The 13,631-nt window shown below is 44.3% G+C and overlaps 1 protein-coding gene across 1 annotated transcript in view; it reads right to left on the bottom strand.

The window, feature by feature from the left end:
• Positions 1-13,226, bottom strand: part of LOC137528341 (cysteine and histidine-rich domain-containing protein 1-like) — a 58,537-nt gene extending 45,311 nt beyond the window's left edge. The window contains exons 1-2 of the mRNA XM_068249620.1: positions 13,129-13,226; positions 3,482-3,669 (exon numbers count right to left, since the gene is read on the bottom strand). Coding sequence (XP_068105721.1) covers positions 3,482-3,587 — 106 coding nt within the window. The 5' untranslated portion in view covers positions 3,588-3,669; positions 13,129-13,226. The remainder of the gene's footprint in view (positions 1-3,481; positions 3,670-13,128) is intronic.
• Positions 13,227-13,631: the final 405 nt, after the last annotated feature.

The raw sequence follows: 13,631 nt of genomic DNA, 5'->3' as shown, positions 1-13,631 counted from the left end.
GCCTAGTGTGAATGAGCCCTTTGTATCACTTTTGTAAAAACTGGGTACTAGCTGTTCCTTTTACAGAGGAACAAGTCTTTTGGTGCCAAATTCTTTTGTCCCTTTTCAAGCCTTGGAGCTGATGTACTGATCTATATACTGACAATATACTGTATGTATCCTTCTACTGGAATTAGTTTGTGAGACTTGAAATTTGTTTCTATCCTCTGAATTGATATGTAGCTTATTTACAGATGCTAATATTATTATTATTTAGTATTTATATAGCGTCGACATCTTTCGCAGATGCATATATCCCTGCATATGGCTATCGCTTACGCTTTGTGACACTATGTGACACTATGTGAATTGTCTAAACTAAGTCTATCTCCCGTTCCTCTCTCGGGAAGTTTTTCCAGCGCTGTTCCCCATTCAAATTTGCTGCTTCCAGAAGCCATCCTTCAGTACTTCCAAAGATAGGCAGCTCCGTAATACGCCAGCGGACTTTTGTGCATGGGCAGTATGGAGCTACCTGTCTTTGGATGCACTCAGGGACATAAGTGCTTCTGGACCTTTCAGGAATCCCCTCCCTTAAAAATCCTGCGTTTGCCCCTGATTCAACCTATCCCTTTCCACTGGCATCTTCCCATCCTTCATTCAAAAAGACTGTCATTACACCATTACTTAAAAAAAAAATCATCTGTAGATCCCACCGCACTCCCTGCTTCTGCCCTGGTCACTTCTCCCCTTTAAATCCACATCCTAAAACACCACATCCAGGGGCATCTCTAGCCATTTTTGTCACTCCAGACGAGAAAACCTGTGGCGCCTCCCCCCTCCCATGAAAATTATCATAACGCAAGAAATGTTTCACCATAAAATAATCCTAATGTAGCAATATTTCACCATAAAATATTCGTAATGCGTCAATCTTTCATCATAAAATATTCGTAATGCAGCAATCTTTCACCAGAAAATAATCGTAAAGCGGCAATCTTTCACCATACAATAATCGTAAAGCGGCAATCTTTCACCATAAAATAAATAATAAAGCGGCATTCTTTCACCATAAAATAATCGTAATGGAGCAATGTTTCACCAGAAAATAATTGTTATGCGTCAATCTTTCACCATAAAATAATTGTAATGCGGCAATCTTTCACCATAAAATAATCGTAATGCAGCAATCTTTCACCATAAAATAATCGAGAAAACCTATGGCGCCTCCCCCCCATGAAAATAATTGTAATGCAAGAAATGTTTGACCATAAAATAATTCTAATGTAGCAATATTTCACCATAAAATATTCATAATGCGGCAATCTTTCACCATAAAATAATCGTAATGCAGGAATCTTTCACCATAAAATAATCGTAAAGCGGCAAACTTTCATCATAAAATAATCGTAAAGCGGCAATCTTTTACCATACAATAATCGCAATCTTTCACCATAAAATAATTGTAATGCGGCAATCTTTCACCATAAAATAATTGTAATGCAGCAATCTTTCACAATAAAATAATTGGTATGCGGCAATCTTCCACCAGAAAGTCATCGTAACCAGGAATGTTTCACCAGAAAATAATCATGATGTGGGAAGCATTTCACCAGAACATAATGCACCTGTAAAAAAAAAGCATTTACTCACCTGCAGAAGACTCCTCTCAGCCTCCCTCTGGCACGCAACAGCTCCCCCGGCTCTGGCTGTTAAACTCCTGTGCAGCCGTGCTGACATGCAGAGAGCAGGGCTATGGGAAGATGGCGCCCAAAGCCCTGTACTGGAGAAACAAACAGTCTCCAGTACAGGGCTTCGGACATCATCTTCCCGTAGCCCTGCTCTGCCTGCTGGAGGACAGTTCACCACCCAGAGGTCACACAATCTGGGGGGGTGGGAATGGTCCCCCCCCCCCCGCACGCCATCCCAGCGACCACTTGGTCAGCCTGGTGGACCAGGCGCCCCTGACCATATCCATGCTGAATTAAGCAATTATTTATCTTCTAACTCCCTGCATTGATCAAATTCAGTCTGGCTTTCTCTCCAACCACACCACATAAAGAGCGCTTATTAAAGTGGCCAATGATCTTCTTTCAGCTACAACCACAGGCCATTATTCCATACCCATCCGTCATAATCTGTTCTCTGCATTTTATACTGTTGATCACACCTTACTCTTAGAGATACTCTCATCTTTAGGTATAAAGGGCCTTGCTCACTCCTGGATAATATCCAAGCTTTCTGGAAGGTCTTGTACAGTTACTTAAAGAGACACTGAAGCGAGACTAAATCTCGCTTCAGCTCTGTGCCCCTGCTAAAACGCCGCTATCCCGCGGCTAAACGGGGTTCCCTTCACCCCCAACCCACCCCCCGCAAAAGTTGGTCGCAAAGTTGGTCGTGGACTTTGCTTCCTGGAGGCAAGGGCTAACGGCCGCAGTCCTGCCTCCAGTCGCGTCTATCAGACGCGCATCGCCGCCTCTCCCCCGCCCCTCTCAGTGAAGGAAGACTGAGAGGGGCGGGGGAGAGGCGGAGATACGCGCTGACAGACGCGCGTGGGGCAGGGCTGCGGCGGTTAGCCCTGCCCCAATGCAGAAGCGCTCCCCCGCATTACGAAGGGGATTTGGGGGGACAGGGACCCCCGTTAAGCCGCGGGATAGCGGCGTTTTAGCAGGGGCACACATGCCCCTGCTATATATGAGGTCTGAAGTGAGATCTATTCTCGCTTCAGACTCTCCTTAATCATTATCAAATCATATCTCCTCTTCACATCCATTATCTGCGGGGGTACCTCATGGCTCTGTCATTGGTCCCTTCCTTTTTGCCATTTACATGTATAATAACTTCATTAATTCATTTGTTTTTCAATAAAAACTTACATGTCTTTTTAATTGCTTGTGTGCTATTAGCCTCTTTCATTTCCTCTTGCTTCCTAAAACTAAATACTGTATGAGTAAAACTTATCTTTTTTCCATTGCCTCTGTCCACTTATCTGCCCGATATAACAATAAATGTTAATAACATCCCTACAACCTCAGTTCCTCAACCTCGTTGCTTTGGGTAATATTTGAATCCTCTCTCTCATTTATTCCTCACCTTCACATTCTAACTAGCTCCTTTCATCTCCAACTCAAAACATAAATCTCATCTGACCTCACCCAGGACACTACTAAAATATTAGTGCATGCTCCTATAATATCTTGTCTGGACTTTTGTAATTTACTGCTTTGTGACCTTCCAACTAACAGACTGGCACTCCTACCATCTGTCTAGCCTTCTCTTTTATTGTCTTCAATTTTTAATTAATAGGCCCCTTTCACATCAATGAATCGGAATTTTATATGCAGATCATATGATGCCTTCAGATTTGTGACTCATACAACAGAAATCAAAACAGCCAGATCAATGGCATGTTTAAAAGGAAGTACATACAAGATCCTTCTTGTCCTCTCACGTGGATTTTCCATAAAAATACCTTCCCATCTCTCTTACACCTCTTTATACTGACCTGCAGAATTGTTGCTAGGGAGGAAGCGCTGTCCACACCCCTTGTTGTAACAAAGCACATAATCAGTAGAGTTGTCCGATGTTTCACTTAGGCCTTGACAGCTCATCTTGACCGGATGACTGAAGAATACCCAGTGGAGCCAATAATTAGATTGTACAGGAATATGTAGCTGAGGAGATTTCAATCGGCTGTAAGATGATAGGTGAGGTCAGGTATACAACCGCACAGATATCAAGATTCCAATATAATTAAATAAACCATACAAAGTTTGCAAGAGGAGAAATGTAAAATGTATATACAAAAAGGGGGAAACACCGCTCACCACACCACCAACCAAACAGGAGCAGGACCAGGTAAGTTTAAAATGTACCCCCAACAGGGACAGCAGAAAAAAAACAGTAGACAAATTAAATGTTAAACTCTAGTACTACCTTCAGGAGAATAGGTTCGGTGGTCCAGGCCCCTTGCAGAGATATCGTGATGAGTTCCCCCTCATGGCCAGAACCCCACCTCATGGCCGTCCAGATCAGCTGTTCCACTCCCCCTTCCTCACGTGCAGAGAGTGCAGAGACAGCTGTTATATTTACCTAGTCCATGCTGCCGCTGGTCTCCTCTTTCTCCTCAGAACCACGTACTGCATGCTAACCCCCTGAGGCTCCTGATGACATGACATGCATTGGCAGGGCCGGGCCGAGGCATAGGCTGGAGAGGCTCCAGCCTCAGGGCGCAGTGTAGGAGGGGGCGCACAATTCATTCAGCTGTCATTCCTAATTGTGTATGAAGCAGAAAGAAATAAGAAAAGGGGATACATGGCAGTGACTGCAAGCCAGATAACTAGAGATTAAGGTGTTGGGGAGGTTGTGAGCCCTGTGGCCCTCTTAGTCTAATAGCAATCAGTGTGTGCCAGCTGGGGTGGGAGGGGTGGAGGGGCGCACTTTGGTGTCTCAGCCTTGGGTGCTGGAGGACCTTGTCCCATCTCTGTGCATTGGGTGCCAGAGGATCTCAGCATACAGGGCGCAGATGCCTGGAGGAAGAGGAAATCTGATGCAGTGTGGACTAGGTAAATATAACAATGCTTCCATGCACTTTAACTCTGCACAAGAGGTAGGTGAGAGGAGGCTCCTACAGCCCCCGGTTTATAGACTGTTAAAGTGTACCTGAAGCAAAATTTGAGGGAAAAGTTAGGTACTCACCTTAGAAGAGGGAAGCCTCTATATAATGCTGAGGCTTTCCCCATCCCCTTGAGCTCGCTATTCCAGCCATTGGACCCTATAAAAATATCTGAAGAGCTGCGCTCCTGTCCATGTACGAGTGCAGGTGCAGTGACAGCCCATACAGAAGCATAGAGACACTCGTTTATGGCTTTTTCCTCCATGCATGAGCAGCTCTGCGCTACTGTGGAAGCATGGGCTGTCATTACATCTGCGCAATATGGCCGTGCTCATACATGGACGGGAGAGCAGCTTAAGGAAGAAGAGGGTCATGGCAACCAGTGGTAGGTGCAAGAAGTATCGGAGGATCATCTGGAGGATCCAGAGGCTTCCCTCTACTGAGGTAAGTATGTAACTTTTTTGTTTTTAAAATCACAGGTTTTCTTTAAAGAGATATTTTGTAATCACTTTCTGCTAGGTTCCCATTCATTAGGGGACAGGAAGTGCAAGAAAATCTACACAATGGGGTAAAAGAGAGTCATAAAATCCTAACTCTTCACTCTGCTCTTGGTGGCACCATTGAATTTACCTTTTTATCTTGTTTCGGTCTCCACCTGTCATTAGACAGGATGTGAGTGAACACAGTCTCTGCAGCCGGAACACTAACCATAAAGCTACAAGACAATGAATAACCCTTTCCAGCTATCTTTATCTGAAAAATGGCATTTTAAAGGACCACTGTCATGAAAATCTTAAAATGTACACTTTTTTCAGAGTAAAATGAGCCATACATTATTTTTCCCCGTTGTTACTGTCACTTACAGTAAGTAGTAGAAATCTGACAGAACCAACAGGTTTTGGACTAGCCCATCTCCTTATGGGGGGGTTCTCAGGGTTTTTTTCAAAAGCAGTGAATGGCAGTTGCTCTGTCCAACTTCCAAAAAAAAAGGTGTATGGTGAGCAGGAAGGCTGGACAGCATATTTGTATAAATCTTTTTCAGGGAGTGTCTTTAAAAAGAATAAAGGCCATGCTGAGAATCCCCTATGGAGAGATGGACTAGCCCAAAATCTGCCGGTAATGTCAGATTTCTGCTACCTACTATAAGTGACAGCAACATAGGAGAAAAGTACTTCATTGCTCATTTTACTCTGGAAGAAATGTACTTATTTGTATGTGTTTACATATATCTTACATTTTAAGATTTTCGTGACAGTGGTACTTTAAGCATGCCTGCTGTAAGAACGGGTTTCATCTTAAACAAAATTATTAAAGAGTACCTCAACAGCTACTTTTGTACGCTTTTTATTTATTTATTTTTTTAAACGTAATATGCCTAGCCTTTTTGCTGAACTTTTGACTACAGTAGTTTAAAGTGAACCCAAGGTGAGAGTGATATGGAGGCTGCCATATTTATTTTATTTTAATCACTTTACCCCCGCCCGTACGAATTTCTCCGTCCCTTTTTCCATCCTTTAACCCCCAGGGACGGAGAAATCCGTACTTTCCGCGCTCCCGCCGCTGCCCGCACTCCCGCTCGTAAACACGCCACTTGCCCGCTCGTAAACACGCCGCTCGCCCGGAGATCAATGAACGGGAAAATCCATTCCCGTTCGTTGATCTAAGCCCTGCAATGCCATCCATCTGAAAATGGCGCCTGTGAATAATGGCGCACAGTGTTGCCGCTAATCCGTTTGCCGCTTATCGCTATTTAACGTTAAAGCCTTATTGTTATTTTGCGTTAAAGCCTTATTGTTATTTAGCGTTAACACACAGAACCCTCTCTGTACCTATCCCTAACCCCTAAACCCCCCGGTGGTGCCTAACCCTAACCACCCCCCTGGTGGTGCCTAACCCTAACCCCCCCCCGGTGGTGCCTAACCCTAAGACCCACCCCCAGTGGTGCCTACCCTAACCACCCCCCTGGTGCTGCCTAACCCTAACCACCCCCCTGGTGGTGCCTAACCCTAACCACCCCCCTGGTGGTGCCTAACCCTAAGACCCCCCCCAGTGGTGCCTAACCCTAACCTTGACAGTGTTACATTAAATCCATTCATCGTTTTGCAGTTAAATAACTTCTGCAGTTTGGCTTATGTAGGGCGCTATTGATAAATAACGTTAGTGTGTGCCACTATTGATAAATAACGTTAGTGTGTGCCACTATTGATAAATACCGTTAGTGTGTGCCACTATTGATAAATAACGTTACTCTATGCCGTTTTTCTTCTTTTTTTCCCTGTGCGCCATTATTATGCAGTACTAACGATAAATAGCGATAAGCGTATCTTTTTAATGCGGCGCCATTTCTATGCATAGGCACTGTGCACCATTATTCACTGATCCCCTGCAATGATCCGCTGCTCTCCGATGAGCAGCGCGATCATTGTGAGAAAAAAAAACACTTACCCAGCCTCCTAGTACTTCCTCCAAGAGTGCGGAAGGACGCTTGGAGGTCGCATTAAACAAAAAGTTACTGTGGCCATCTTGTGGCCAAATAGTAAAACTACACCCTAAACATTTTTCACAAACAAATAAATTACTTTTAAACAAAATATTAACTCATTACCTCCCACATTCCCAATTTTTTTTTTTTTGTAATTAAAAAAATTTACAATAAAAAAAAATACATAAATAGTTACCTTAGGGACTGAACTTTTTAAATATTTATGTCAGGAGGGTACAACACTGTTACTTTATAAACTATGGGCTTGTAATTAGGGATGGACGCAAAACTGAAAAAAATGCACCTTTATTTCCAAATAAAATATTGTCGCCAAACATTGTGATAGGGACATAATTTAAACGGTTTTATAACCGGGACAAAAGGGCAAATACATTTCATGGGTTTTAATTACAGAAGCATGCATTATTTAAAAACTATAATGGCCGAAAACTGAAAAATAATGAATTTTTACCCTCATTTTTCCTATTTTCCCATTAAAACACATTTAGAATAAAATAATTCTTGCCATAATGTCCCACCTAAAGAAAGCCTAATTGGTGGTGAAAATAACAAGATATAGTTCATTTAATTGTGATAAGTAATGATAAAGCTATAGACAAATGAATGGAAGGAGAGCTGAAAGGTGAAAATTTCTCTGGTGGTCAGGGGGTAAATCCCCTCAGTGGTGAAGTGGTTAAACATTGCCAATTATGTGCAGTAAGGATCAGGAGGACAACCAGGCAACTTGCATTGTTTAAAACTAAATAAATATGGCAGCCTCCATATCACTCTCACTTTGGGTTTCCTTTAAGCTACTGTAACGAGCGGTGTCAGCACGCAAAGAGAATCTGATTATTGGTGATCTGCAGTATTACCAAGAATGCAGATATATACCCGATTATTGATGATCTGCAGAATCATCAATAGCACCTTAGCACCATCTAGATTGCGTTTTCTTGGCCCTCTGTGAGTCTTTTTCACCTGACTCAACTCTGAATACCCGATTTGCATCGGCTCCTCTGCGGGTGATGGGGATCTAGAAGAGTTGTGTAAGACAGACCTTCTATCATTCCTACCACGAACCTGTGTCTGATAGCGCAAACGGCGATCTATCTGCACGGCCAACGAAATTGCCTCAAAAAAACAGTCCAACAGTGCAAATGAGCCCCATCTCGCCGATACTGCCCATTTCCTGAACTCAGCTGCGTAATATAAAGACTGCTCGCCTATAGTGTTGACCAACCCCAGACGGCAACATTCTCCTGGCCCCTTAGCACCATCTAGATTGCGTTTTCTTGGCCCTCTGTGAGTCTTTTTCACCTGACTCAACTCTGAATACCCGATTTGCATCGGCTCCTCTGCGGGTGATGGGGATCTAGAAGAGTTGTGTAAGACAGACCTTCTATCATTCCTACCACGAACCTGTGTCTGATAGCGCAAACGGCGATCTATCTGCACGGCCAACGAAATTGCCTCATCTACAGATTTGGGCTCAGGATGTCCAATCATCACATCATAAACTGCATCCGACAACCCTGCCAAAAAACAGTCCAACAGTGCAAATGAGCCCCATCTCGCCGATACTGCCCATTTCCTGAACTCAGCTGCGTAATTTTCAACCTTGCCCTGCCGCAACGTCTTGAGCTTCCGCTCAGTGGTAGAGGCAATGTGCGGATCATCATAAATTATAGCCATTGCTTTAAAAAATTCCTCAACTGAGGCTAGGGCCTCATGCCCTGTCTGGAGACTATATGCCCGGGTCTGGGAATCCCCTGACAACAGAGTTTTAATAAACGTAATTCTCTGTGCCTCGGTTCCCGATGAATTAGGCCTCAACTCAAAGTAAGACAACACTCTATTTCTGAAATTTCGAAAGTCAAATCTATGGCCAGAAAATTTTTCAGGTACGGACATACGGATGTCCGTGGCTGGAGGAGACCGCACTGAGTTTATAGCTGATTGAAGTTCCTGAATAGCCCCAAAAAGCTGACTGATCTGGGACTGTTGGTTCAAAACTACCCCGGAAAGATTGTTTACTGCGGTAGCCAGAACTTCAACATGCCTATACAGTGCGTCCATTTGGTTTGGGTCTGCCACTCTGTAACGATTGGTGTCAGCACGCAGAGAGAATCTGATTATTGGTGATCTGCAGTATCACCAAGAATGCAGATATATTCCCGATTATTAATGATCTGCAGAATCACCGATAATACAGATATATTGCTAACCTCTGGACACCTATATAGTGTGAGTGTTTAGTGCAACAGTAATAACTTTGAGTGAGGACCACCCGAGGAGCAGGTGGGCCTTGGCAGTATGAGAAATACCTCCCTTTGGAAGTGCAGAGATCTTGGAGCAGCCTGAGACATCCAAGGGGGCGGAGTCCCAGGCTGAGTAGCAAGAAGACCCAGTGGCTAGTGACCCCTGGAAGATGGGCGTCACAAGCAGGTCTGGAGAATAACACAAATGATAATACAGTTCCCTAGTCTTGGGTGCGAGGTCCGTGTTCTCAGCACCCTGGAACTAGTCTGGAGTATAACACAACTGATTATACAGTTCCCTAGTCTTAGGTGCGAGGTCCGTGGTCTCAGCACCCTGGAACTAGTCTGGAGAATAACACAAATGATAATACAGTTCCCTAGTCTTGGGTGCGAGGTCCGTGGTCTCAGCACCCTGGAACTAGTCTGGAGAATAACACAAATGATAATACAGTTCCCTAGTCTTGGGTGCGAGGTCCGTGGTCTCAGCACCCTGGAACTAGTCTGGAGAATAACACTAATGATAATACAGTTCCCTAGTTTTGGGTGCGAGGTCCGTGGTCTCAGCACCCTGGAACTAGTCTGGAGTATAACACCTATATAAACAGAAGAAATCTGGCTCAGTGTGAATTCCCAGGTCCTCAAACACACTGTAGGATCTGACTATGGTCTGAATGCTTCCACGTAAGTGTTCGCAATGGCAGACAACCAGCAACTGACAAGCAAGCTATATATATAGTTGCAGGACTCTGCCGCCCCACCTGAGCCCCTCAGCCAATCTGGAGTCCAGCAGGAATCAGCTGATCGTCGGGATCAACTGATACCTCTGCTGCTGGTATAAAGGTCCTGACTTCTGGCGCGCGCGCGCGTAGCTCTCCATCCATCTGTGTGAACTAACAGACCCAGCCACACCAGACGCATGCTGCCGCGTGCGAACCGCTGCGTTGGACGCGGAAACAGCCGCCTTACTGCCAGTACATGCGGCGGCTTTTCCGCGATCTCTCACAGCCACTAGTCTGAAACAAACACATAGGCAGAGGAGACAGCAAAGAGTAAAACACCAAGGCCCTGATTCACAAAGCGGTGATAACTCAGTTATCACGCCTAAAATACTTTAGGCGTGATAAGCGGTGCAAAGCTGAGTTATCACCGATTTGTGCTGCGCGCGGGAGTTTCTTCTTATCACGCCTAAACTGAGTTTAGGCGTGATAAAGGGCTTTTCACAGGCGTGCAAACACTTTGCACCGCTTTGTGAATCAAGCCCCAAATCTTGTTCTGGGCGGGTAATTCAGAGAGTACCAAAAGCAGATGATCATTTAGCTGCCAGGCAGGCAGAATTTTTACAAGAGACTCAGCACTGTCCCTTCTATATACAGGTAGTCACTGACTTACGAACTACAAACTTTCAAACGACCCGCCGTGACAAATGGCACAAAAATGGGAACAAGTAAAATATTTTTTTTTTTTAAACCGTGAAATTACATTTTGTTGCGGTACACTATGCTATATAGAGAGTTCCAAGTTCTGCATACACAGTTTACAGCAAACCTTAGATCCACTACCATGGACAAGGTCTCCTCCTGCCTATCTGCCATCTCCGCCTGGATGTCCGCTAGGTTCCTGAAACTAAATCTAGACAAAACGGAATTTATGATCTTCCCACCCCGGTCATCCCAGGACCTCCCAGATGTGCAGGTCACTGTTAACCACACTACCATTCGCCCTACCTCTCAAGCCCGCTGTCTGGGTGTCACCCTGGACTCCGCACTCTCCTTCACTCCCCACATCCAAAACCTCACAAAGTCCTGCATCTTCCACCTTCGTAACATCTGTAAGATTCGCCCTTTCCTGACCCCTGCCACCACCAAACTCCTCATCCACGCCCTCATAATTTCCCGCCTTGACTACTGCAATGCCCTTCTGTCTGGTCTCCCTATGACCCGAATAACCCCACTGCAGTCCATCATGAATGCGGCAGCCAGAATTATCCACTCCTAGTCCTCCCAACGCTCCACCAGGGAGGCTCCCCTCCGAGAATCCCTCCACTGGCTTCCTATCCAGTCCAGAATCAGATTCAAGATATTGTGTCTGACCTACAAATCCATCCACAAAACCTGTTCAACCTACATTTCTGATCTTACTCAAAGATACACACCAAGCCGCTCACTCCGCTCCTCCAATGAACTTCGCCTGACCTTCCCCCGCATCACCCAGTCCCATGCACGCCTCCAAGACTTCTCAAGTGCCGCTCCAACACTATGGAACTCCCTACATCCACCCATTAGGGCAGCCCCCTCCTTCAACACCTTCAAGAAGGCCCTCAAAACTCACCTTTTCACTCTGGCCTACCACCCCTCACAATTGCGCTAAACCCACAGCTGAACTCTGGTCCCCTACCTCTCGTGTCCCTACCTCTCCCTCTATATTGTAAGCCTTTTGGGCAGGGTCCTCCTCCTTTTGTGTCCTACCTGATCATGCACCTCCATTACTGTGAACCTATGCTATGCATCTGAGTGAACCTAACTTGCCTAATCTCCATGCTCCCCTCCAGTGACTGACTAAGCATTACCTTGTACTCATACTGTGCTGTGTGATCTGGTTTTCTTGTATTCCTGTATTGTCTTATTGCTGTATGTCACCCCTAAATATTGTCTGTAACCTAAATTAATGTCCAGCACTGCGTAATATGTTGGCGCTTTATAAATACAATAAATAATAATAATAAAAAATAATCCAGTCCTGGATAAAGGGGGACAGAAGGAGGCACAAAGGGGACAGGGATCAGAGGGGGTACAGAGGGATGCAGTGGAAGCAGAGAGATACACAGTGGAGGCACAGAGGGGAGGTGGCACAGATGGAGTCACCGAGGGAACAGGGACAGAGGTGACACAATGGGGGGGCAGAGGTGGCACAGAGGGGGACACTGAAGGCAGGGGGAACCAGAGGTGACACAGAGGTACAGGGGACAGAGATGGCACAGTGTTCTGACTTAAGAATGGATTCAGGTTAAGAACAAACCTACAGTCCCTCTCTCATTTGTTAACCGGGGACTACCGGTACCTGTTCTCAACATTTCTCTGGATCACACGGCCTTTATATATTTCCTCTTGTTGCTACAGGATAACAATATGTGACTTTTTCTTAGAAAGTAAACTAAAAACATTGGTTATACTATGGCCTAGCTTTTCAAAATAATCAATCACATTAATTTCTTCATTAATTACATTTAGTTGTAGATATAAATATATTCATGCACAAGGAAACAATACCCATGCATAGTAATCAGTATTCAATAGCTATATACTTCATAAAATAATGCAAATACATATTCTCCTTTTCATTCCAATAGTCAAAATCCACACAGAGAAAGAAACTCGGGATAGTAAGAGAGACATAAGACCACAAATGCTACACACGTAAATGTTGGCAGGCAAACATTAAAATCATATATTTAAATCAACATATTATAACATACTAACTCCACTAAAATCACACTCCTTCCAAGACAAGTTATGGATTTCCAAATAAATAAACATCATACACTAGAATTAGCTGAGTGATTCATGCTTGGTCTAATTTCAAAGACTGAATGACAAGTCAATTACAACAGTACTGCAAATAAATAGACTGTCCTGTATAAATGGTAAGAATACAACATATAATATCACAAGGAAAATAAGTAAATAATTAAGACAAAGGCACTGTAAAGGCTGTTATAGATAAATAAATAAAATCCACATGATTAGAATGACAAGTCTACAAGAAAGGTCTGTAATCTGAGCACTACAAATCATTACCTGGGATTTTGGGAAGAACAGCGGTTTAGAAACTGGGAACAGACTGACCTATATCAGGATTGCCTAGTGTAGGCCGAGCACATGGTGCTATATATAGAGCCGGATGGTGCCTGCCCAACACTATAGAAGGAAAGAAGAATGTCAACAGCTGTGACAACTAACAGGCACAAAGATACAAGAAAGCACAAGAAAGATCTGGAGAATGGAGGCTTCAGAAAAAGAAAAACAACACACTACAGACTTTGTGAATTAAATCTAAGCCAACCAGGAAACCAGAAAAGCTGAAAAATGATGGAAAAGATTAGATCGGCAGCAGGAAACAGACATGGACAAGAGAAAACAAAAATGTTTAGGCAGGGAACACACTAAGGGCTGGTTCAGACGGACGTTTGGAGGCGTCGCGTTCGTTGGCGTTGCATTCGTGATGCGTTCAGGCTTTCAGCAGCGTTCGCATTGCGTTCGGATGCGTTCGCGTTTTTTCTTCCCCTAGAGGGACATTACCC

This window comes from Hyperolius riggenbachi, chromosome 8 (assembly GCF_040937935.1).
Source record: "Hyperolius riggenbachi isolate aHypRig1 chromosome 8, aHypRig1.pri, whole genome shotgun sequence".
Taxonomy (NCBI): Eukaryota; Metazoa; Chordata; class Amphibia; order Anura; family Hyperoliidae; genus Hyperolius; species Hyperolius riggenbachi.
The sequence above is the reverse complement of the archived record's forward strand: the minus strand, read 5'-3'. Positions and strand labels throughout refer to the sequence as shown.